Source organism: Pterocles gutturalis, unplaced genomic scaffold (assembly GCF_000699245.1).
Source record: "Pterocles gutturalis isolate BGI_N339 unplaced genomic scaffold, ASM69924v1 scaffold11688, whole genome shotgun sequence".
Lineage (NCBI taxonomy): Eukaryota > Metazoa > Chordata > Aves > Pterocliformes > Pteroclidae > Pterocles > Pterocles gutturalis.
In genome coordinates, this window is record NW_010123183.1 from 27,293 (window position 1) to 54,324 (window position 27,032).

The 27,032-nt window shown below is 36.6% G+C and overlaps 1 protein-coding gene across 1 annotated transcript; it reads right to left on the bottom strand.

Annotated features, from left to right (window-relative positions):
* Nucleotides 1-316: 316 nt before the first annotated feature.
* KIAA0196 (KIAA0196 ortholog) lies at nucleotides 317-26,558 on the bottom strand. The gene is made up of 28 exons (XM_010077813.1): nucleotides 26,373-26,558; nucleotides 23,920-24,065; nucleotides 23,124-23,208; nucleotides 22,753-22,853; nucleotides 21,619-21,811; nucleotides 19,511-19,663; nucleotides 17,173-17,286; nucleotides 15,722-15,893; nucleotides 14,709-14,836; nucleotides 13,723-13,852; nucleotides 12,491-12,603; nucleotides 11,668-11,834; nucleotides 10,957-11,032; nucleotides 10,188-10,298; nucleotides 9,926-10,066; nucleotides 8,429-8,509; nucleotides 7,681-7,782; nucleotides 7,025-7,204; nucleotides 6,192-6,316; nucleotides 5,634-5,796; nucleotides 4,795-4,897; nucleotides 4,610-4,689; nucleotides 4,046-4,149; nucleotides 3,447-3,576; nucleotides 3,234-3,330; nucleotides 2,682-2,835; nucleotides 2,314-2,401; nucleotides 317-701 (listed from the first exon to the last, which is right to left on the bottom strand). Exons 1-28 carry the CDS (start codon nucleotides 26,556-26,558, stop codon nucleotides 645-647), a joined length of 3,480 nt encoding a protein of 1,159 aa, XP_010076115.1. The 3' UTR covers nucleotides 317-644.
* Nucleotides 26,559-27,032: the final 474 nt, after the last annotated feature.

Genomic DNA, 27,032 nt, shown 5'->3' on the forward strand with positions numbered 1-27,032 from the left:
CCATAGCAAGAAAACTATAACAAGTGTAAAAGGTTCCATACCAAGACTGAAAGTTATATGAAAAAACACCTTACCCCCAACATTAGTGATGTTACAGTTGCACTGGAATAAATATTTGTGCCTTCAGATAGCATGACAGGACTTTTCAGCTACAGCTCTGTAATTATTTTTCTGTCCTTTACAGAAGAAAATTAACTTTTGTGGTACCTCTTTTCAAATTCATCCTCATTAGTGGTTCTTTTAACAGGAAAACTGCCACTTCGGAATCATCAGTCCTGGCAAACTATCCAACACCTTTATTTCCAATTTCATTGCTCATTTGTTATACAAAAATCAAACTTCCACAAACAGTTCTTCAGAACAAAAAACTAAATTATTTATACATGAACAATTACATACAGCATTAATAATGTGCAGTATAAAATGTACACTGTTTGGATGAGATACAAATTGCGTATCATGCCAAGATTTAAACAAATGTTAATTATATAGGCTAGTGCTGATGGTTATATTTCATACCAGACAGTTGTAGGTACTGCCTTAAAGCACAGCAAAGACACTTCTGAAAACCTGTACTTGTCTCATCCTCAGACCCCGACTCCCTGTTTTGGCTTTGGGGGAAAAGACTTGGTCCTTCTCCATATTCACAGAGCAGTTCTGAATTCATCAAAAATGAAGCTAGGCACATGTGCTTCAACAACCTAAAGTAAACAGGAAGGCACAGTCAGGCATTTTCTTCATGATTCATTTGCATGCTCTGTTCATCCATTAACAAGTGTATCTGATCTATGAATGAAGCACAAACCACTACTGACCTGAACCACCCCGGCTTTCGGACGTGCTCCTGGTGCACAAAGCAAGGAAGGAAAACCATGTCAGGGAGGTCAGGCGAGCCCCGGAGTGTGAGGAATTGCCAGGACCACAGGAGTGTGTAAGAGTGGAGAAACACTGACACCCTCTCTGTCCAGTCCTTTCTCCACATTGCACCAGGCTGCAGTGGCAGCTGGCACAGGGACCAGATACGAGATTGACACAGGGACTTTCTACTACATTGCCCTGTGGGCTGGGAAGAAAAGAGAAACTGGAAGAATCCCTCTCTCTTTTAGTTGTGAGTGTTAGCTGGGAAATATTTTATTCACGAATCATTGAGGTACAGCCTAGAGCAAATGGGATTATGACATTTTTAATACCATGTATAAATACTATATCACTTTCAAATGCAGTAAAGTGTCATTTAAGCCTAAAATAAAGTCTCTCTACAAGCTGAGACTTTCAGAGCTTCCCTTGCATGTGATATAAAGCTTGGAGAAGAGAAGGCTCTGGGGAGATCTCATTGCAGCCTTCCAGTACTTGAAGGGAGCCTATAAACAGGAGGGGCTGATAGTGCCAGGATGAGGGGGAATGGTTTTAAACTACGAGAGGGGAGACTTAGGTTGGATATTAGGTGGAAATTTTTGACTGTGAGGGTGGCGAGGCACTGGAACAGGTTGCCCAGAGAAGCTGTGGATGCCCCATCCCTGGAGGGGTTCAAGGCCAGGCTGGATGGGGCCCTGGGCAGCCTGCTCTAGGGGTTGGCAACCCTGCCCACAGCAGGGGGGGTGACACTAGAAGATCTTTAAGGTCCTTTTCAACCCAGGTCATTCTATGATTCTATGATAAAGCTGTCTGGGAAGCCATGCTTTGTCAGGAAGGGAAGGGAAATCAAGGACTGGAGATGGTGTTTCACCAAAATTTAAACTTGCTAATTAGCTTTTTGCTCTGCATTTACAATACTGCTAAGTTTATTATTACTTAATTCTACAATATCTCAGAACTTCCATTTTATTTCTTCCCTTCCCAAAATGTACATGCTTTCTGAAGATTAAGGGGAACAGACTCTTCTTAAATCCACACAAAGTTGAAATCCTTTCTAAATTTTGTATCCCTTCTGCATTTTCTATAAAATAATTTTTCCATAAGGATACTATGATTAGTATAAGACTAGTTATACAAAGTATTTTAAATAACACAATTTGTAGTTCATACATGGTAAAATAATCCATTATGACCCATTCCTATCAGGTCACAGATTTTTCATCCGTATTTCCTTTTGGCAGTCTTTTACAGAATATCTGAAACAGGTCAAGACTGCTTTTTGGACAAGGTTAACAAGTCCGTTATTTTGGATATTCATTCACAGATGATGCCATGTTCCAGAGTAGGCCTGTGTGACCAAACTGACAGTATTTAACCTCAGCATAAACCAAGATTTAGCTCATCTGAACAGGACTCCTGCTCAGTGCTACATACGGGAGACATGGAATTCTTTCTTACCTTTCTTGGTAACTTTGTGTAGCGAATGTAATCCTCCAGGAACATGAGGGCCGCCACTACATCAGCAGGCATTTCTGGTATCTTCTGGCTAAAATTAAATCACCATGAAGATCATACTCTTACTAGTCAATCAGTTATTTAGATAAAATTACATGAAAATGCCAGCCTTCACATAACACTGTTTCCACAAGGTAACGTGATTACATTACAAAAAGAAACAGTATTTTAATCTTATATTGGGTTAAATACATTGTTAATTATTATGTCAAATATACTCTGCTAGAAAAACATACTGAAAAAGCAGTGATAAGACTACTGAAGCCCTCTTCACAGAGGTGATACTTAGGGAAAAAGTAAAACATGGATACCTTGTGCACTGTTCCATCGTTGAACGAATAAACTGACCGATCAGAGCCAGAAATTGTTCTGTGTATCTTGAGTGAAACTGTTTCAATAGGGTAAGGAGTCCCAGAACTAAAGGAAGCCAGTCAATTTGATCAGCTGGCCGTTTGCACACCACTCCTGCACAGAAAAAAACCCCAAAACAATAAGTTTATAAACTAGAACATATTATTTATAGCAGAGGCAAACTTATATATTCTCATGAGGGTTTTTGCTGTGCCTCTCCTTCTGCTTGCCCACACATAAAATCAAAAACGAATTTAACAACTGCATTTCTTCCATAGCAAACGGCTTAATGATATGAACTAAGGCATAGGATCAAATGAGAAAGTCAGAAGTTTGGATTCTGTTTCCTACTCCACTGAATTTGGCTTCAATATTATACCAAACCTGCTTGGACATGACAGACTGGAGTCAGAAGCCAGGTACCTTCTATGCAGATAATTTTACTATCTTCTCTACAGATAATTTCACATAGGTTTTCATTAGATTTAGACAAACAACAACTTATACAATACCTAAATTTCTGTTGTACTGAAGTTTCGGAAACTGGGAAATGAGAAATAGGAAGTTGACAGTGGGAAAATATGGCAGACGTTTTGTTGTTATGTAGATCTGAGGGGAAAAAAAAAAAAGAGGAACACAGTTCTTCCAAATATATTTTTTTCTCAGTTAATAATCAATAAAATAGAAAAATTAAACTGTACCAAGCACCAGAATGTAAGCCTGACCTTATTTAACGGATTGTGAATGCCAGCTGCTTCCAGATAAGCTGTGATTTCATACAAAAGAGTGTTGTCTTCTTTAGGATAAGGTAGTGATGGGTTCTGATAATGTGCTTCAATGTCAGCCAGTATTGCTCTAAAATTAAAATAAATTGATTATACTAGATACTTACTTAAATCATCCCCAAAGAAACCTTACATGGAGCCACATGTCATATTCACTTAAAAACTTCAAAGACACAAAACCTGTAAATGGTTACAAGCAAGAGTAAACTACCATTTTTGGAATGTCTTTTTACAAACTTCACATTTGTTTCAAAATCAGCACCACACATTTTCACTGTTCTTACTTCTCATCCAGATACGACCTCAAATCCAGGTATAACTAAATGCAATTAGAAGCTGCAGTGTCCACTAGCATGTTCATACAAATTAATTGCCAAGTTATTTCTTTTTAATGGTTTTGTTGGGTTCAAATTCAAATACTCATCAACAAAAACCTGAATACAATCAGACTCCACATTTTTAGATTTTAAGGATTGCTGAGTCGATAACAACTACATCACAGTGATACATGCAGCTCTTTGGCACATTTTGCTTCTTACTTATTGAGGTTTTCCAAAGCAGCAGCCAAATGCTTGGAGTCAAACCTGCAGGAATAATTTAATTCATTGGTAATCTGTCGTCTTAAAATCTGCATCTGACCAACCTGTTCAAACAAACAAACAAAAAAAAGGTGGGTTGTCATACTAAATACAAGGAAGGAAGAGTAAAGTCAAACTAAGGAAAAACTTAATGAGTAACAATTTAGAGGTAAATAGATTACACAAAGTCCTCATTACACCTTACAGCCTTTGTAGGGCTGCCCAAAGCAGGGACACACACAGTGGTTGGAGCTACTTCCTCCTTTTTGTAACAGAGCACTGATTCAGTCTGCCTGCAGCCAGAATCAACAGACCCCCAGCAGCACAAAGGACAGGAGCAGTCACAGCGCTCAAGATTTACACACAGTTCATGGTAGCAAATACAAGCAGTGTAAAAATGGCAAATCCAGCCGTTTCATTTGTGATGTTACAGAACTCATGGTCAGCATACTACAACACTGATTAATGTATATAACCAAAGAGCCCAGAATGAATTCTGTGTATCACTAAGTCATGTAAACCTACCTTCATTATGGAGTCTAAATATGCTGTCCAGATCTTCTGAGTTTTTGCAATTGCTGCAGAATAAACCTTGTTTGAATTTGCTGAGAAAAGAAGGATAAGTCATTAAAAAAAAAGAATAAGAAGAGAAATAAATGCAAGGGTACAATCACAATGTCTTTCTTCCATCTTAACCAGTAAGCACTTACCTATAATTCCTTTGAGAGGACTGACAGCATTCATAAGTGCTTTTAAGGTATCCTGTACTGTCCTGTCACGCAATATATTTTTCTGAAACATACTGAGGAAATTCTAAATAAAAGAAAGAAAGAAGTAAATTAAATCCTCACGCATATATGCTATGCTTAATCTTGGTGGTACAAGAACCACCAGCAGAGTGATTTTTAACAGCAGGGAGAGAACACTTCCACAGATGAAGAGTTGAGGAATTCCATAGTTAGACCTTGTGCTTTTCTGCGTTATGCTAATCTGTGTCGGGACAATTAGCAGATCACCCTCATCAGTATGTAAGACCCACTGTAGACAATTATTAATTCAATTTTTGAGGAAGAACCGTCTTCATCAATACTTATTTTCCTTAAAATATTTAACTAGAACAGGACTGGATCTTCTCAGAAAACAAAAATACTGGGTTTCACATAGAGGTACTAGGGAAAAAGTCACTGTATGGAACCGACATCTTATTTATATCATGGTAGACCCAAACAATCTAATTATTTATTGATATCTAGACAGAAAAATCAAAGTTAACCTGAGATCAACTTTTGAGTATACACAAAAATGTACACTTTCAAAAGGCATTCCTTGCAACTGAATGTAATGCATAACCTTGTGTTACACAGCACCATTTATTGAAGAGTACCAACTTTCATAATCGTATCTATAACTGAAATTCTTACCTTTGGGTTTGAACACACATTTTTCAAATGCTTTTCATTTCAATTTACCATTTTAAAAAGTTATTTCAATAGAAGTTATTAAACAATAAAATCATCATGACCCTGAGAAGCTAAAGTCCAAAAATTACCTGCAGTTCCTTCACAATCATGAAACACAGCAGCCTGTCTAAACCATTGAGACCAAAGGTACCTAAAGTGTCTTGGATCTCTGAGAAGAGACGACTGTTGGTTACTTCCTGATGAGTTTTGATGTCATACCAGGTGTTCATTTGGTCAATGTAACATGTGATTCTGAGGAAAATTAAACAAATACTTCAGAATAAGTTGCAGACAGTTCCTGTGCTAATCTGAGTGATGAGTTATCTTATTCAGGAAGAGATCAGAAAGACTCTCCAAGTAGCTCAAGTGATGTTTAGCTACTCCTCCCTCTGTAAAAGTTCTGTTGCCCTTCCCTGGTTTATCTTCATTTGTGTAACACATTGTTTTCCTTCTCAGACTAAAATCACAACTTTTCTAGACTAGTATTTAAAATGTACAGGATGGATTGCCTAAATTTGGGTTTAGAAAAAGATGGTGATACGATTGCTAAGGAAAAAGTATCTGTTGCATGTATGTTTGTATATGGTGGAACTGGAGCAGTTTGATGCATGGTGCTACAATACAAGCTTGTGACACACAATACTTACTTTGGGTCTGTGATCCTCAGGATTTCTCTACAGAGCCGACCAATAAATGTTACAGATTCATCTACAGGTGTGAATTTTGGTATAGGAATATGAGTAGACTGGTATATGCTTTGCCAGTCTTGAATCTGAAAAATAAGTTTTAGAGTAACTTGCAGTGTTACCATTGCACATTTTTGACTCCCTAAGAAACTTTATTCCTTTTGTTGACTTTAAAAGTAGTACACTGTAAAACAATACTGTAAATTACACACAGCATAACACCATAAAAACAGAATAAAGCAAAGAGAAGAATGAGTTTTACAACAAAGAGCAAGCAGAAGTGTGGAGGTTGAGAGAGTTACTTATACTTCTGGTGAGAATTCCATCTGTCCCTTTGTGCAGTAAGACTAGCCACCATTCTGTTAACTAAATCCAAGATCTATTCACTCCACCACTTGTGAAATAGCACAAAAAGAGCTAGTAACTACTGCAAACTTTCTAAGCCTGCATACTGATGGCTAACAACAGATACAGGGTGGGCTACTGTGAGTCAGTAGTTATTTTCTGTTTTCTCTGAGAAAGAGAGGAAAGATTGCTCAGTGGCAAGAAAGATTGAAATGTTCTGTTTGGTGTACTTTGCTCTACTTATTTACAACTAGTGCAGTGAGGATGCTGCAATAATTCAGAAAAAGCTGTGAGCAGATGTTTTACACACTAGTTAGCACATTTAGTTAAAGTCACAAGAGTATGGACTGTGTACAATGGGGTAGATATGCACCATCAGTCACAAGCTTTAACACCCAAATATAACGACATTTGTCAACTTTTTACTTGTTCTTGTTTTTGACTAGCACCTTTGTTCTTAAGAAGTTATTGCATTCCTGTTCCACATTGTAATTAATAATACGAGACACCTCCTCTTGCCAAATTTTTAGACCATATATGTTGACATAATCCTGGATATATTCAAATGATCGATGAAACCCATCCATTGTAGCCGCCATTTCTTTCAGTTTGGGCATCAGTTCACTTGGCTGCAGATGAGGGGGAAAAAAAAAAAAAAAAGATAAAACCAAAAGTGAACAGGTAGAATACAAAGAAAACATGTAAGGCTTCTAAATGCCTTTACGCAACATCCTCCAGAGGATTTCACTATGGCCACCCAGAACTGAAAAGCACTGAGAAATTTATCAAAGGTTGTTTGACATATCACGTGTTGTCATCAGTCATAACAGACAAAGACAGAACTGTGAATTCAGAATTGACAGGACACTTGTCAGTAGAATAAAAATACGGTTTTGAATTCTATGTACTCTTAGCAGTTTATAAACTCATTTTAACGTCCAAGCATTCTGAATAACCTTTAAGAAGTTAAAAAAGGGTACTTTTTTACAAAAAGGAAATCTGCACAGAAAAGTATGAATTATTTTCTCAAAGGTAGTATAATAAAAGAGGTCCCTGCAAACCCAAGACAGATAAAAAAATAAAATAAAATCAAGCTGTTACACACCTTGGCTCTAGGATTAAAGATGAGTCCCCTGTGAAGAGCTAGCGCTACCCGTTTTACCAGCTCCTTCCTTATTCCATCCTCCAGTAGCTGTTTTGGGTCCACCTAAGCAGAAGAAACATATTTTCTTAAAGTCGGAAAGATATGAGAAATATAAAGGATTTAGTTTGTACCAAGAAAGATATTAAATACTTGTAATTAATTGGAAAGCACTGCTAACAAATGCATTTCCCCACCAGTACTTGTCCAAGGAATAAATATTTAAATACTTCTTCTACATAATAGATGATTTCTTTCAGTTGAATGGTAGAAGTTTGTAGTTCCCGTATTCAACATTTGTTCATGATCCATTGAGAATGTTATACAATGATGAGAAACCAGTATACATCAAGAAGTGCACAGTTCTTCAAGAATACTTGCTCCTGGTCCTGAAAGAGCTATCTTAATGTAGGAAGAGCAGTCTTTGCCAATGGAAGAAACAGCTCTTCAGAAAAGTTTTCCAGTAGGGAAAAAAAGCAAACATCATCAAGGCTGATGAATCTACTTTTAATGAGGACTGTGGGTTCTTAACAACCTTAAATGGTTCTTATCTGAATACCAAGTTAGGCATCATCATTTGAAAATTTGTATGCAAACTTACTTTTTCTTGTCTTTTTATTTTTCCTCAAGGTCTTCCTTAATGTGCTGGAATATTTATAAAGTGCTAATTGCCACCAAATTACTTTTTCCTACTGGAATAATGGAACATTACCTTGATGATACCAACTAAAGTGGTTTTCATCATGAGGATGCCTTCAGTAAAGATTGAAATCGCGTGGGTTAGCTTGGCAACCTTTAATAGAAAGAGAAAATACAATTTATTGAAGTGATTCAATAGATTCAAATAATTACTCTAAAAAGCTATATATCTTTCCCAGTGGTAGCTTCCTATTTTAGTTTAATTAATTTGCACTGATATACTTTCAATTTTACATCTTGTTCTAGACTTACTTATAGTACAATAACTATCTTTCTTTACATTAGATAAATATAGGTGTTACCAGTAGTAAAGAACAGGTACCTCTCAGAGGCTTTACAGCAATTATGGGAGGAAAGACCTAGCCAGCTATATCATGTGTGTACAAACCATCATGGACAAAACTCAAAGTTGGTACCTTTGCGCAGGCTAGGGACACAGACAGTTATTCCACAATAAAGCCTGCTGCCAACGATGAGTCCACTTCAATATCTGCAGTGATTTAATACAGCAGCACATTCACTTAAGTTTTATATTAGTAGTTGAGTATCCTTATGCTCAGAGTCCAGACAAGCCAGTCTTTGGCCTTTAAGACATTTACAATATAGAACAGAGACAACGCAGTTCAGACTTACAACTCTACAGAAATCAAAAGTGAAAAGCTTTTGTGTAAGATAAGTAGTTTCCCCTTTACCTCGAAATAAAAGAAATATCACTGAATACTGCCTCCCCCCCCCGATTCCTAACCCCACACAAAATAAACAAAGTTTAATGGAGGAGTCTAAATCTAGTGTTCAGGTCTGAACCTCAGCTTAATCAGAGACCACAACGTGTTTGTATAAAACACCAAACAAGTGAGCACTTTGGCAAAAACTGATGGAAAAGACTGGCATCTTAGCTCATAATTGGAGATATTTAATTTGAGGGAAAATGTTACTGGTCTGCTCAGGTTTTTGCTCCTCTCCTTCCTCTGCTAAAAATAAAACCAACTAATTTTAATGTTTGCTCACTCTTCCAGACTGATAACAGTGCAGGAAAAAACCCACAGACAAAAAGCAGATGATCAAATCAACCTGACTCCATCCTGTCTTCACATTTGAGGGCATCAAAAAGCTTAACCCTTCTGGCTTATTCAGTCTTCAACCTTCCTCTCCTGGAACAAGCATTCCAAATGTGGAGAGCTTCGTTTCAGACTCCGGTTTTTAGGGTTCCACCTCCGCCAAATAAATAAAAAAATCTTTACGCTCATTGCAAAATACATTTAGTTTTCCTCCCCTTTTCTACAAGATTGAAAGTTTAAACTTCTTCAAATAGAAGAGCAAAAGTTACTCATGTCTCCACAGGAAACCTAAGGTATACTCACGACAACACTAGTCAGTTTTAATTCTTACTCAGTCAACAAATCCAGCTTCACTGTTAAAGTATAACTGTGGAGTTGTACCTATTTAAACTTAGGTTGAAGCTGGCCGCCTATAAGGTATGCTTTTTCAGCATTCCCTATTTTAACTGCACCTCGTATCGTGGTCCAAGCTGAGCATAATCTCGTAGCTTGTCCTTATCAAGGCGAGTAGGCACTTCAATAATATCATGAGTCTGAAGTTTTATAATTTTGAGAAGAGATGTAAACATGCTTTCTGGAATTATCTGTAGAACCTTTGTAAATGAGAGAGGAAAGAAACAGGGTCAGTATATTCTCATTAAAAAAAAGAGAGAAATCTTCAATTAAGAAAAAATAATTAGAGAACAAGAAAATTACACCTCTTCAAACGCCTACCTTTCTTACATAGGAAACCAGCTCGCCAGAATAATACTGTGATACACTGAGAAGATCGGGACTGTTTGCTTGATTGATGCGGAGAAGTGGCAAGTCAAGAGCAGAAGCAAGCTAGAAATAAAGCTAACATTTTAACTTCATGTCTGTTTTTTCTAATATAAATTATATGCTTTAATTCTCTTGCTCAGGCTCTTAACCTACAACTCAAAGCACTGGATTCTTCCTAAAGAGCAATGTTACAACATCAGGTTGGCCAACAGAAAAGAAAATGTTAAAAGTCAAAAAAGTCCAACAGTCTATAAGCCTACATCCCCCTTATTAACTTCTTTTAAAACTTAACAGCTGCATGAGATACTTTTTTCATTATAATTTTACATTCACCCTCATGCTATTTCCCATTCTTATTTCTACAGAAAATATTTATATCTGATGCCAGATCTTCATCATGACAGACAAACGGCATAGCCAATAGAATTTCTGTTAACTCCTTCAGCCTCCTCTGATACATTGAGGATCCCATCTATGCACCAACGTCTCCAGCAAATAACTGTAATGAGCAGAGGCTGGATGATGAGACTTATTTGCCTAACAGTTTTCTTTAAAACTAACCTTGAGTTAATTTAATACCCTCTAAAAAAAACTGGATATAAAAAGTGTTGGTAAGAGAAAGTTTTGACTCTTTTGCAACCTCACAGCCTTAAGGCTTACTTTAAAAAATTCTTTGGTTGACCTGCAGCATTCAAGTACATTCACTGTTGTTCATACTTACCTTTAGGAAGGTGGCTCTGAGTTTAGTTACCATAGATGGACTGACTCTTATGCTTTCCTGCATAATAGATGTAAAGCTGGGGTAGGAAACAAACAAAACAAATCAGCTTCTTCCTCTGAAACTCTTATTTTCAACTGTTAAATCATATGTCACCAGCACTAGTGTAATCAAGAAATGACACAGGAGATCACTAAAGAACTTCACTAAAGGAGGATTTTGGTCTGAGGAGATACTGGTTAGAAAAAAACTATACGATAAAGGGGTAGGTGGGGCAAAAGAAGAGAGCATGAAGGACCATTACAGCCACTGTAATGAAATAGCAGCTCAGCAAAATCACACCATGGAAAAGAAGTTCTCTAACATTTGTCTTTCCTTGTTTGGTTCTGATTGAAACAGAAACTCCAGCATTTTGGAGAACACTTAACTAGACTAAATGCTGGCGACAGAAGCTTAACAAAATTGTTATAGTTAGCAGGGTAGACAGAAAGAAGTTACAGAATCCCTTAACCCGCAGCTAACGAACATGACAAGGATGGCTGTTAATTCTTATTCAAGTTGATGAGAGTTAAATACTCAACAACTCATAGAAGAAGGCTTCAAGACCATTTTTAAATTGGAAAGTTTACAGTATTAATAATATTTATGCATGTTACTTCCCAGAAGTTTTGCAAATTATAACTGACTTGGAAGAAAAAGTTCCTGCTAAGATACCTGTCAATTAATTGCCAAGCATAAGAAAGATCACCAACTATCTGCATGGTGATCAAGACCTCTTCTTTAATGTTGATAGTTCGGATCATCTGATGGAGAAATTTTCGGGTGTCAGCCAGAAACTGGCAAACTTGCAGGTTAGTTTCCAGCTGGTGAAACTCTTGGACCTATATTTAAAAACCAAAACAAACAAACAAACACCATAAAACAACTCCTTTAGTTTTCTGTTCATCTTTAAGGAAAGCAATACAAATAGAATCACTAAACTGACATATTTCTTCAGGATGTTATTACAATAGGACACTTAACAAATCCTGGCCTACTTTACAGTGTATTAAATAATAAATTTCACAAAGTTAGTCAGGGAGGTGTACTGTGAAAGACTATACCGAGTATTCTTTTATACCCTGGAAGTAGAAGAAATGTACACATAGCAAATATAGATATTTTTATTTTGTCTTTCAAATTACACTCTCTAGCTTCAAATTAATTATTTTCAGAACTTCTAATAAAATAAGTAATGTTGCTAAATAATGTTCAATACTGAACTCATTTCTTTGTAAAGCCCTACTAATCCTCAGCTTCAAGTGGCATGATATTTCAAGTGGCATGGTTTTTCATGCTATGTCCCTTATTTTACAATCACAAGGTCTACAAGCAAGTGCTGCTGGCTGCATATATAAAACTGCAAAGATCTATAGACTCACACAATTGTTAAAATGCAGACCTGTTTTGTAACTCATCTATTGAAAGACAGCGCATGTGTATCAATTGCTATTTTTCCAAAGGACGAGGTAATGATCTCAAAATTTCTTTGCCATACCTCCTCTAGTGCCTGTATTAGCTGTACAGTTTTTCTGCCTGCTGCAGTGGAATCATCGTAGTTTAGAGACATTATTTGCTTGGAGATTTCTCTGAACCAAGCCTGAAGATTTTCTATGTAAGAACAAGAAAAATTTAATCAAATCTTTGCATGTATGATAAGCAACAAAGACACAGAACTTGCTAGTCAAAATAAAAAACAAAACCAAAAGAGCTATACAAGTAGGAGATTATTTTAAAAGTCTTCCTCTTACTCTTACATTTCTAGTTTTTCAACATGTAGACTTGTATATGGGCAAATGGTTGGGTATGTTTCACATACGTTAAAAAAACCAACTTTTTTTTATAGTGCCATTGGGCACTATAAAATCTATACAAAGATGATAAAGCCCTTTAAATAACAAATTTGTCTTTTATGAATGGTTTTACAATGTTAAGTACCTTGGCAATTGCAATTTCTATGTTTTAGCTACAAGTTTGCTGGCATCAAAAAGATAAAGGGAAAACTTCAGTAAGGTAATTCTGCTTTTAAGTGGAAGCAAGGGAGAAAATTGCCTGTATTCCAAGTTTTGTTGGTTTGGATTGATCACATACGTTGCCCTTACATTGACACATTATGCATTGTTCTTGATCAAATGAGAAACTGATTTACAATTCTTATTCTTACATCAGTTCAAGAAAAAAAAAAAAGATGTTTCAAAAAACTGCAAGAAATTAGGAAAGAAATACAGATTCAATGCTTTTAAGTCCTTGGAGAACTTGGAGAATACCATTCAGTGCAGATGAGAAGTAAAAGAAGGTTTGAAAAAATGCTGATACAACAGAAATCCAGGTTACAGCTACAGAAAGAATGCAAGGAGAGATTAAACCATCCCCATATTTAATGGGCAGGATCTTTGCACTCCTTTGTACAGAGAACAGAGCAACATGAACTCCATTATACATAGAATAATGAACTGGCATTTCATAGCCTTACCTGGCATATCTAAATAAAGTGATAAAAAATATTTTTAAAAATATGGCCACCTAAATAATAAGTACCTAAATATGACTTACATATGGAATATATGCAGAAAACCTAAACAAGACAGGATGTAAGAGACCTCTGTGGCAGCTGAGGGACATTAAAATTTTTCTTATTATTGGTGCTAGCTTCATGTATTTTCTTTTGGTATCAACTTAGAAATACGACAAAATTCCTTTTTTCCCCACAGTTTAGTTTTTAATAATTACCATTTTTCTCCACTCTAGTAAGAGGTTTAACTCCTGAGAAGACGTCAGCAAGCTCAGTCATCCTTTCAGAACCCTCTTTTTTATAGTTCTCCCATTTTGCTTGTTTTTCTGACAGCATCTGCTTGAACATCTATTGAAAAATAAAGCATTTGATGTACAAAACTGGCAAGAAGGCATACTCCAACAAATGAAATAAAACACTGAAAACTGATGGAACTGACTTACAGTGATTACCACATAACTTCAAAATCCTGCCAGAATATTAAATACAAAATTAAAAACATTGAGAACTAAAGCCAGTGTGATGGACACTCAGGGATAGAAATTAACTGAATTTTAAAAAAACAGTATGTTGTAGATATTGTCGATTTTTAGTCACTTTTAAAAACATACAGTAACTTTCATAGCTTGGAGATCCTAGAGGACTCTGGTCTAATGTTGACTTATACTTCACATAGTCAGCCTGTGCTGAGAAACTCAGTTCAAAGAAGCCTGTACTTAAAGCTAAGCAAATTCTTATTTATTCTACTAGGTTAGTACCAGAGCATTAATGAGGAATCTTTTAGAAATGGCAGAACCTTATATACAGGTGTAAGAGTTTTCTTAGCAGTTTATTGTCAACATACATACGCTGTCGTCTCTGTTTAAAAGAATGCCTGAAAAAGAGAAAGTACGGCAGGATAAAAACTTATGCAGCTTCCTCAACAGATTTTGTTATGGCTATTATAAGGAGGTTCATGCAAAATTCTGAGTAAATACAAACAGGTTGGGTAAGAATGAAAACTGCCAATTATTGAGAAGACGGCAAAAGCCACTTCCAAGCAATAGCAGCTTGTAATCTTCTATAGAAAGCTCATAATTAACAAATCAAAATAATTGTTCCTTATGTAAAGTGGACTGTGCAGTGACTGTACTACTACTATTCAAGCCTTCAGCTCTGTTCTGCAATTTGGGTGAAAATGCTGAAGAAGGCATCAGTACATTACCTCTTTCAAAATGAATTCAAACTGAGCCGTATCCAGAAGAAGCTGGAAAAGGATCCTGGGATTGTACCTTGAGTCTGTTAGAATTTGATCCTTTATCTGGCGGAGACGTTTGTTATTTGGATCACAAGCTGAAAACGGAAAGACAACATTTCTCCACTGTTACAGAATTTAGCCAAGCTTTTCAATCTTTGTAAATAGAATCTTTTTTCAATAGCTTGAAAGGAAAAACATTTTGCTGTGATATTTAAGTCCCCACTTGTTCTCCATTTACGTGGGTCTCACCACCCTTGTACAACCCTTCCTTTGAATAGGAAATAATTAAGGCCTCTGTTGTGCTTCAGCCTTCTTAAAACTCTTCTGCTGTCTTCTGCAAACTAAATGTGAATTTAGTACACCTGACTGAGGAGCCCAGAGGTCAACATTTCTGTAACTGTTACAGTAAATGCCTGTAGGTGTAACTGAAGCCCTCCCACATACCAAGAAGCTCCAAAGATAGCACAACCATTCAACCAGGACAAGGTCTAAATAGCTAAGTTTACAGACCCAAACTTATGTCAGAAACATTATTCAACAGTTTCAGTTGAATTTCAGTTCAACAGACTATAAACACCTTGGTTTTAAACTATTAATTACTAAGATATTAAGACACTGGCTACTGCTTTCCTTTTGGTGCTACGTAAAACTCAGAATGATGCTTTAACTGATAAGGCATAAAAAGACAAAAGTTCCCAGACATTTTCTGCAGAGTATTATTCAACAGGATCATAACGTCTCTTACTACATTTTATATCTGCGTCTAGCTCGCAAGAATTAAGGAAACACATGCATGCTGTTTCAGCCAAAGACTTTAGGAGACGTTAGCAAAAGAACAGTCAACAAGTTCTTTAAAACAGCAGATAAAACTCTGCTGACTGCAACAGCAGCACATACTGAACTTCTTCTGGGACCTAACATGAAGCACCAGTGTAGCAGGATTGACAGCTCTGCAATAGAAGTCTTGCACGAAGTCTTACCTGTGTCTGCAGTGTGAAGCATCAGCCAGCGGATTGCTACATTGCAGTCTCGCAGGCAATTCAGCAGCTTGGGAATATTGTCCAGCACCAGCTCTTCCCTTAGACAGCCCTCTTTGAGAAACTGCTGCACCTGAGTGTGCACTCGCTCAGTGACTGCAGCATATCTGCTTGCCTTAGAATATGGAAAGCTTGCGTCAATATAATCCTTGCCTCAAATGGATTACATCATGTACAATGTGACTATGGCTTCCCAAGAACTTAAAGGGCACAAAGATCAAAAAAGTGCTATAAAAATTATTATATTATAGTAGACAATATCATACACTGCAACTGCATGACAAAGGATGAAAGCTAAATTTTAAAGCAAAGAGCTTACACAAGAAGCATGTTTCAGAAATGCAGACTTGTAAACTTCCTATATTCACTTAGTACTCTCTAGAAATCATTCCTAAAAAATGATACTAACATTTTATTGCCTAATGCAAAAGAACAACAAAAAAAAAATCTACTCCAGAATGGAAATACTTGTTATGAATTAAATGCCAGTTCTACTTAGTGAACTTCTTCCCTAAAGACTAAGGAAAAATTTAGAATCATAGAATAGTTTGAGTTGGAAGGGTCATCTAGTCCAACTCCCTGCAGTAAGCAGGGATGTCTTCCACTAGATCAGGTTGCCCAGAGCTCCATCCAACCTGACCTTGAATGTTTCCAGGGACGAGGCATCTACCACCTCCCTGGGCAACCTGTTCCAATTTCTGCTCATATTCTCTAAGTCTACTACACAATATATAGTACAGTTCTTCTAACTAGACACTTGTGTGTGTTCTTTCCTGAACACTGGGGTCAGATTCTAAGGCAGCATTTAGCTATCAACAGTCAACAGATTTGTTGATTGGGCAAACAATCAACCAACCCAATACTACTCATTATTTTTTAGGCATGAAAAAAATGATTTCACATAAAAAGAACTAACTGCATTGCATCATACAACATTTCAGTATCATTCTTTTAAATCAGATGCTTTTTCCAGATTATTGTTTATTTAATTTGGGAGGCCTCGTTTAAAACTGTCACACTCCGTCAGCATAAATGCGTAACTTCTAAAACTCTTATCTGTGAAAGACCAAACACTATAATCAACTTAAGACATCCCAATCCTGAACAACATGGCAATGAGTGCTAGCATCTACTCAGTCAAGTCACAACCCTGAAACTTTTAGGGGAAACAAACACTGCAAGAGGAAGTGAAACAAGCAGCGCAGTGGAGACCAGATTCTGAAACTTAAGTATTTTTAACTCAAAGTTACGTACAAAGTTGTGTACTCAAAGTATTGCACTTGAATGTAATACAAATAATTGTAAGACCCATGCATTACTGACGTCATGTAGTATACTTCAGATGCCCACACAGCTTGAATCTTGCTAAAAATACCCAACTCTGGCTTATGTACCTGCTCTTTGACATTTGAAAGATCCAGCGTGTAGTTGAGGGCAGTTTTAGCAGCTTTGTAGGGTTCCCATGCTTCTGCTAGATTTACAGTGATTCCCATGTAAATGCTAATAACCTAAGATTGAAAGCAGAAAAGAAGCTGCACTTATATTGTTATTAAGAAAATTACATACTTTTAATTTAGCAATATGAGCAGAGAGTGATATGCTGTTGGTATAAATATCAGAAAACGAAACTTTTTTGGTAGCTGTACTTCTTGCTCCACCACCTTTGGAAATCAAGGAGTAAAAAGACTTTGAAATAAAAGGCACACGTTTAACTAGAGGCTTAGTTCTGAAACAAGCTGACAATTCTTTCAGTCACTATGTATGATCCTTGGCCTCTATTTTTTTCCCCTCATGAACTTATGACTTCTTTTCATTTCCATGATGAGGAGACTGACAAAAGCAACTAGGGAAATGACCATGATAGGGGGGAAGAAAATCTGAATTAATCCTATTCTAAGAATGCCCAAAGGACAAAACTGAAAAGCAATGCATCTTCTATGGCAAACACAAATTGAAATGTAATGCATCTTCTATGGTGAACACAAACAAAAGGAAACTATGATTCCATACTGCGATTTTTAAGGAACAAAGAGGAACTGATTTCAGACCACTACCCCAATTTGAGTGTGATTAAAAATACAGAATTGTGATTGACTCACAAGTGTTTGTAAGATACTTGATTTAAAATGGAAGTCTTGAGTTATTGAGCTCTTCTGACAGTGTCAGAAAGGCAGCCAGTAAAGGCAAATGGCACAGTGGTCTGCTGATATAAGGATCATTCTTGTATTGTTGAAGCAAAGCTCATTATTTCCTGCAGATGACAGTTCCTCAAAAGGCTACATTTCAACTGCTAACAATGATTCAAAACCAGCCTGAGAGTCAAGTATCCTGTATGATGCAGCTAACTCATCCACATCTGATTGCAAGAAAGATAGGTGTTGTCTTAATTAACAGTTTGTACTAGGAAGGCACATGAACAATAACACTGGCATAATTGAAAATTCACAATATCAAATTCTCATTGCTAACATAAGCCTGTAGTTTTTCAGAAACTGATGGGTTTTAACTCTAGTAAAATAGCCAGCTGTTATAGTCTCTTCCTTCCTTTCTTCACTGTTCCACTCCTGGTACAAAGTGACAGGTTTTGCTTCTAAGTTATTCGGACAATGGCATGGAATGAATCTTTAAACAAGTTTTCAAACAAGATCAGTATGGGGGCATTTGTTGGAAAGCAGGACTGGCATTCAGAGCACCCCTGACAAGCTGGTAGAATTCACCAGCAGAAACCACATGAAGTTCAATAATGATAAATAAAAAGTCCTGCACTTGGGACAGAACAAAATCCTTGCAGGAACACAATCTGGGAACTGACTGCCCACGTAACAATTCTGCAGAAAAGGATCTAAGCATCGTGGTGGGCAAACTGAATATGAATCAGACACGCAGCCTTATGACAAACAAAGACTAACCATACACTAGGCTATGTCAGCCACATTGTAGCCAGCACATTGAGGGAAGTGATATTCTCATCTAGCCAGCTTTCATGAGGTCCCATTTAGAGTAATGTGTCCAGAGTTGGGCTCCTCAGTATGAGACAGACACAGACAAACTGGAATGAATCGAACAGAAGGCCACCAAGACACTATGAAAGCAGAGGCTGAGGCTTTGCTTAATCTGGAGGAAAGATGACTAAGGGATTTGAATGTGGTCTTCCACCACCTAAAAGGAAGTTAGGAATAAGATAGAGCCAGACTCATCTCAGACATGGACAGTGAAAAGGCACGAGACAACAGTCACAAGCTACAACAAGGGAAATTCCAGTTGTATAGAAGAAAATAATTCTTCATCATGAGTGATAAAGCACAGCCACAGTTGCCCACAGAGGCTCTAGATCTTAATTTTAGATACTTTCAAAACAACTGGACAAAGCCCAAGCAACCTTATTTAACTTTGAAGCCAGCCCTGCTTTGAGGAAAAGGCTACACTGGAAGATGCCTATATTACCTTCCAGCCTACATTTTTCTATAATTCACCTTACCACGATGGTGTAAAGAGAGGTTAATTTAAGCATTTTAGACAATGACTGATACTTTCAAAGGATAGTTTTCCACACTTATCCATAAAGTTTCACCCAGACTGCTTCATTTTGAACAAAGTAAAATTTCCCCAGAGAAGAATATATTCCAGTTTTAGGACATCATTATTTTCTATAACACACATTGTAAAAAGCAGGTAAATTGTTCCTATAACATTAAACCCAGGGAGAAGTTTTAAAACAGAATTATTTTTTACCCAATTATCTGGAAAGTATTTATCCACTATCTCTCTCATTTTTGCTTGTTGAGTGTGAAGAATGGAAGGGTCAAAATACAGTATCACATAGAGCATAGCAGCCTGAGTAGCCAGGGCAGTGCTGCGGTGTTCTGGTAATGGATACGCAGAAACCTAGAAAAAGGGAATAAAACAAAACAGAACATAATATAATACAATATAAACTGCTTGCAAATATTATGGAGCACATTAAAGAGCGCAGTACATAGATACTAGGAGGCAAGGAGGATACATAAGTAAGCCGGACATGCTTACACATACAGCATCTTTATAATCTGGAAAATATGTCTGGTAAAAGTTGACTGTGCAGGCATCTGCTAACTTTAAAAGCTTATAGTAAGATTTTACTATGCTGTAAATGAGTTAAAGGAGGGATGAACCAAAGAGATTAAAAGGACTTGAAAGGAGAAGAGGTAGAAAAAAGTATTTTGTAAGGACTGGATATGTTCAGTTCATTCAGATAGAAACACAGATTAATTTAGTCAAAGTAAGAGGCAATTAGGATGCAGATAGTTTAATTATTCACCAATTCCATGTACCAGCAAGATCAAAAAGATTCAAATTATCAACTGAATTTTAATTTAAAAAAAATACATAGAATACTATAAGACCTCCATACTAACAAAAAAGTTGGCATGAAAATTGTATTCAATAAGACAATGATTTGTCATTAGAAACATACTTCTTTACTTTTATTTAGTAACATTCTATTGTTCTTTAATTTTGTTTGCTTATTTTATAAGTGTTCAGACTAGCAAGAAAAATAAGGAGGCTTCTGCCCACTGCCATCAAGAATAAGCTTCAAGTGTCAAAGGAGATAACACCTCAGACACAACATAATTTAGTAAAACAAACTGTGTTCAGTTTGGTTTGAGCTGAAGATTTCTACTCTACCTTTTGTACTACATTTGGAAAAAGTACATTGGTTATAATTGTGCTTTATACAGAAACATGAACTTTTTTCATTATCAACTGCAACCACTGCAAAATAGAAATAAAAAAACGTAATATTAATGAGAATTAAATAAACCAACAATATTCTATAAAGAGGACAAACAATTTTGATACAAAATATCAACTGATTTAAGTAAGATTTCTAGATTAAGTACTTTACAAAGGCATAGTCTCACAAACACTTCACAGTTTCCTATCAGAGACATACATTATGTCATAAAATGGGCTCTCTTCTAAAACTCGCTAAGTTATCTTTTGTCTGTTTCTAGAACTCTGCACAGCTTAAAAAAATCTTAAAGTACCTGAAAAGGCATTTTTTCCTCTTTGAAGGTTATTATGTCTGTCCATAATATCAAAGTGTCTTCAGTGATGTCCCTACTTTTAAATTACTACTCCTGCCTAAAGATTTAAGCCTTTATTGCTTGTAATCATTCATTAATCTTCAAATGCTGTTTTTCTGGCATCTATAAGCTGCTTCAGTTATCCAGGGTTCACTAAAAGTGTGCCAATAATCACAGGAATACCCTGCTAAAGATCAGAGCCTGCTCAAAAGCAAATCCTTTGTTAAGGAGCCCTCAAAGGTGTCACATTAGAAGAGACTGTAAATATAGTAGCCATTACTCATACTTTGCTTCAGTTTTTGTTCTTTTCCTTTATTAATACAATTGTCGTAGTTAAGAACTGTGATATTACTGTTTCTTTTTAAACACATTGTCTACTAAGGGATAATAAATCTCTTTGCAGTAACTAAAAGAATGCAAATCTGTGAAAGAACTGGAGTCATTAAGAGTGGCAAATAATTTATGATTCAAAGACATTAAACAAAAAAGTTTTGTTTTACTGCAAGGTTGGCGAAACACTGGAGCAGGTTGCCCAGAAAGGTTCTTCAGTCTGCACCTCTGGAGATACTCAAAACCCAACTGGATGCAGTCGTGGGCAATCTGCTCCAGCTGACCCCGCTTGAGCCAGGGGTTGGACTAGGTGATCTCAAGAGGTCCGTTCCAACCTCTGTGATTCTGTGGTTTATTTATTTCTGGGCTTCGTGGCTGAGTAATGAACCTGAGAAACTATTTTATATTCACCTTTAGATCCCTTTTTATCTCACAGTAACTTACCTGGTTATAAATGTCATCTGACCGTAAGCGGCCAATAACCATGCTAATGAATGTTTCACTTATGGGTACCCTGCTGAAGTAACTCTCGGGGTAGTTTGGAGGTCTTTTAGCTCCTGGTTGGCTTGAGTATCCAGTGCTTCGAAGCAGTTTACAGATATCATCTAAATTGGAATCAGCAGAGGATCGGGCTGCACTGTTTTACAAAAGAAAGGATCAAAAATTGAGCTGTATGACCTAATCATTTCCTCCTCTCCCTTCCCTTGTAACCACACCTTTCTTCCAAGAAAATGATCAGATACTAAGGTCTGGGAGATTTTTGGTTTTTTTACTCCATGAATATAATGTTCACCATATTATAGGAGGACACTGATAAATATCCATACTGTAATCCTAGATAAGCACACAAAGCACAAACAGAAAAACGAACTTTACCCAAGAACAGAAACAAGTAGCTTTATATTCAGAGGACAAGTTTTGTTCTGGATTTTTTTTTTATTTTTCCTCCTCATTTCCGAATTCCCTTTGTTGATCCAATTCTGTATTCCACAGCTAAGGAGTCTTCCCTCATTACGTACTGAGAGGCATAAACATAGTCAAAGCAGCATAGAAACAGGATAACTCCTCTTTTATATGTGTGAAAGGATTTGCACTGAAACCCTTTGAGACTGTAACTGTCATATAATGATGCTGTCAACCTACCCTGGAAAACTCATTATTGATTTGACTAATCAAGCACTGTAACTACTAGAAATCTGACTTGCAATAGATTTGTCATCTAGATACTCAGGACTTTTCACCAGGATTTGCTCGCACATTTGGGAACCTATGATACTTTCATAGCTGACACACGCAATGTTAAAGCTCTAGCAGAAAGTTTGTCAGTGGACTTCAAATTTCTATTGTGACAGCATGAAAAACGTGTTGCTCTAGTTTTGCACCTAGACCTGCAAACACAGCTGAAGCAAGGAGTTCTAACAATGTTCAGAGAGCTCTGCTGAATTATCAGTCTATCTTTATATAGTCAATCAAAAAGGTGCTGGTATTTCCATTTATCTTAATTCAATAACCTAGTTAAATAGGTTACTAGTTACATCCTTTCAGCCTTGAGTGCTTCTGCATACCAATACACATTACCTGTATCTGTAGTAGGAAACCAACATTCTTTCTCTGACTTCTCCTTCAATCTTCTGGTCAATGACCAGTAGCATGACTCCATATAAATAGAGTGCTTCACACTGTTTGGAAAGGAAAGAATGAGGGATGAAAATCACATAATCAAAAATTTTTAGAAACATTTAAAGACAAACATGTATTGGCAAACTAACCCAATGTCAACTACATAGTCAAGAGAATATGAAAAACGGCAGGCTGTAGATTTTTGGTCTTTGTTCTCCTTAAAGTCAGTCACAGGATTTCCATGCATTTGGTAAACTTTAATCTTTGTCTACTTTGGCACTGAACTAGTTGGTTCATTTTCTACTATTACAAAACTGTTCAATACTTACCAGAAGCTGTTTTCCATCTTCATTAAGGAGGACCGTTTCCAACGTTTGTTGAATGTAAATTCCTTCGTTGAGGTCATCTAAATATCTAGGAATGATAACAGAATTGGTCATGGACTGTTTTGCTCTCAAATCACATGTCCTCAGAACGCAACTGGCCAATTTTATCTGAAAGTCAACAGACAAATCAGAACATTGCCCTAGTACAAGTAGCATGGAGTTTTTCAGACAAGGAAGAAGAGATGCTCCACTATGAAATGAGAGGCTAGAAGTCCTAGCTAGAGCCAACCAGTTGGGAAAAGCCCCCTCCCATATCCTGAGGGTGTATGTGAAAGACACTAGAGGATACTTTGTAACTTACAGCTAACATCCTCTTAATATTACCGATGGCTAACAGCCTGAGAAGACAGTATTGAGAAGGCTTCCACTCCAAAATTTAGTAAAACTCTCATATTTTCAAGTTACCTCAAAAGTATCTCCTGGATATACCATAAATATATCTCAATTGCAATTTGGAAGGTAGAGCTACAAATAAGAGCATGTTCATCTCGATTAACAGAAGATTTCTTCCTATTGAAGGATTTTCCAGTAATACTACTTATTAGTAAGGAATGTTAAACATTTAATCTTTAATCTTTTCATATAAGATCAATAACAAAGCATCTACTCCAGCAATCCAGGTTTCCAGGTGCATGTGAATATGCTTCAACAGTGAGCACATTGGGGATAAAGCTTCTCATTATTAAGACTAAACAGTCATCTAGTCTTTAAGAAAATCCACGTGTTTAAGATACCATACCTGTTTAAGTCTACAATGTATTTATGTACACTCTGAAAAGCTAGATAAAATCTTGTCAAAATTTCAATGTTGTTTTCACGAAATTCTTCATCTAAATCCAGGAGCTCAGGTTTGGCTTCCAGTTTGCCTTCACATGCCTCAGGCCCCTAAAAAAATAAATCAATCTTTAGAAACAATATTTGACTTTGACCTCTACTTGACTCCTCTTCTGTCGGACCCATAACACATAAAACCACCACTGTGCACACACCATCAGAATTAACATTTCTTACTAAAACAAATATCTGTAGTTTTCCAAGCTACTTTATGATCGAACATTGATTCCATAAAGCTGAGTTTTACACTTTGTTACAATCTGCAATTATTTTAAATACGATTTATCCTATGTAACCAACAGAAAAGAATAGTTAACACTTTGGGTAAAGCCCCAATGCATCTGAAGCCACTGTGTGCTTTTTGCAGTGCTAACTATCTCTCTGCTGGAATATTTTCCTTTACACATTTCATCTGATTCATTTTTTAAGTAGAAATCATAACATTGAGGCCTCACAAAGCTCAGTGCCTTCTCATACATTTAAACTGCTTTAAACTGCTTGGAAAGTATTAGACTTTTTTTTTTTTTTTTTTTTTTTTTACAGACTCTGGATCTAGCTCATTGCTAGCCCCCCAAATTAGTGCAAAAATTACGCACTTAACATGAAATTAATGCAGAAACTATGTCATTAACAACTGTGGGGGGAAAAGGGTTGGGATGAAGAGCCTGACTTCCTTAAAGCAATAGTACAAACTTTTCGAACCATTTACCATTGTCAACATTTCTCGTAACCACCATTTGGTCTTACCATCACCATCTAAATGAAAATAGCATTAATGTTTAATTTGAAAATATTATTAACACTTAATTGAAAATACTGTTAACGTCACTCCACAGATCACTTACTATAGCATGAGATCACAGCTTAAAAGGTTTACCTAACACAAACTCCACAAAAACAGCTTAAAATATCACTCTTAATACACAGCTGACAGGTTTTATTTGGCTTTAAAAATGCTCTTCAGCTTCTCTTTTTCTGCAAAACACCTACATAAAAAAGGATAAAACTACCTGTGAAGTTCAAACGCACAAAGTAAACAGCCTGAATTTTCCAAATCTCAAACCTCTTCTCAATAGGCAATTCTAAGAATCATGAATACAGAAATGGCACATTTGCAATGAAAATATCTGTAAATCCACTAATCTCTGCTTTATAAGTATGTCTCTTATGGATTTTGGGGTGATTGCTCTGAAAAGCAGCAGCACTGTTGTGCTTCCTTAACATTCAAAAATCTTCCAATTTCAATAATTGTATTTTTCACCAGTTATACCTATTTGCTTTTACATTTTCAAGATATTTTTGTAAAAAAACCCTGCTAACAAGCACTTAGATGCAAAGGTACCTGGGAAATCATTTGTGCTCAGGGTTTTCAGTGTCCAAGGCTCACAGTTAGTGCTTGAAATTTACAAGTCTTACTAAAAAAATAAAAATAAAAATCCTCTCCCTTGCTTTACTATTAACACTTCTTGTATCGTAGAATCCAGATTAAGTCAGATTAGATAGTCTCTCTAGTTCCTTAATCTTGACAGAGAATGACAGAGGGAAATAGGTACCACAAGAAGCTTAATTTTGTAAGGGAAATAAGGGCTTTTCACGGACACTGCTCTTTGATTTATTTTTTTATTCAGCACATGTGACAAGTCCAGTGAATGAACAATCACAGTATTGTCAAACAGGAAAGCAGACTTCATGGCTGTGAAGAATAAGCTGCAGATAACCAAAGGAAGATGGGCATACTGCCCACAGTACTGCTCAAAAGGAAAACAAACAACTGCACAGGCTCAGAACCTGCTGGGGAAAGTATAATTTAATGTTTCTGCAGGAAATAACAATAACAATAATAATAACAACATCAATACCCCCATAATCCAATGCTCAAGTTTTATGTAGTCAGGATCCATCAAAGTTCACAGGCCTGATGACTCATAAAACATTTTGAAAGGGGTAGCTGGGACTGCTCTTGAATGCACTTAAAACTGCCATCCCATTCTTGCCCTGATACTCTCAGTGCAGGTTCTGGTTATACTTATACACTGCCTAGGTGTCTAAGCACAGAACCTTCCCTAGACTGTTTCTGCTCAATGAAATGAGTAAAATGAGGCTGAGTATGACCGGAAGTATATAAAATACAAGACAGCCCAGACACAGAATGTTACCATGCAAGTATATCCCAATTACTATTTCAGTTTGGAGAATCTTTGGTAAAAATTAAGCAAGTAAGAAGCCATGACAGTCAATTGTGAAGAACACTAGTAAAAAACACAATAGTCAGGAATGGCTGTCTCATAACGTGAAGTACCCTCATGCAGAACAGCAACACTTGAAGGAGAAGTTTAACAACAAAAGAAACGGATTTACCTTAAAATAACTGAAATCAAATATGATATCACCATACTTTTGTTGATCAGCCTTGTCCTTTAGCCTGAAAACACCAGGAATAAATTCAGAAAGTCTCAGAAGTTCTGCAATGATGGCATTTCCACAGGAGACAATTCGAAGAATTGCCTGTCCACAGAGATTGTTTTCAGCTAGAAAATCAACCATTGTGGAGTTGGATGTGAGAGAGCAGCAGAAGTCCTGCAGCCAGATGCTGATTGTCAGTCTTTAGGTTATCTGAAGAAGAAAGTCTGATGACAAAACTAGCTGCGCCATTAATAACCTGCAAAAACAACACCACACACATTCAGAATGGTTGGTATTAATATTTTCAAGTTTAATCTATGGGGATTTTAAAGCATACTCTCAAATCATTCAGTTTATGAAATATAAGTTATCCACAGCTCTGTAAAATGAAAAAAATGCTCTGAAGTCATTTTCAGCTCATACACTGTGTTTGACCCTGTCACCTGTGTGCCCAGGCAAGCAAAGGACGACCTTTATACCAGAAAAGTTGCAGAGAACAACTGAAGAATAAAATGATCACAAATACTGAAGCAATTGAGACCACACAAGGAGATGGCAGCGAGGAAAGCAAAAACATGCCACAAGATGTGTTTATAATAGCCACTGCAAAAATAC

Excerpts from the sequence above, each read along its gene's own strand:
- KIAA0196 (XM_010077813.1), bottom strand. The coding sequence starts at position 26,558 with ATGGTTGATTTTCTAGCTGAAAACAATCTCTGTGGACAGGCAATTCTT. Across the intron at positions 15,894-17,172 it reads TTTCAAATGTCAAAGAGCAG|GCAAGCAGATATGCTGCAGT; the intron begins GTACATAAGCCA and ends CCATATTCTAAG. Across the intron at positions 10,299-10,956 it reads TCAGAGCCACCTTCCTAAAG|CTTGCTTCTGCTCTTGACTT; the intron begins GTAAGTATGAAC and ends CTTTATTTCTAG.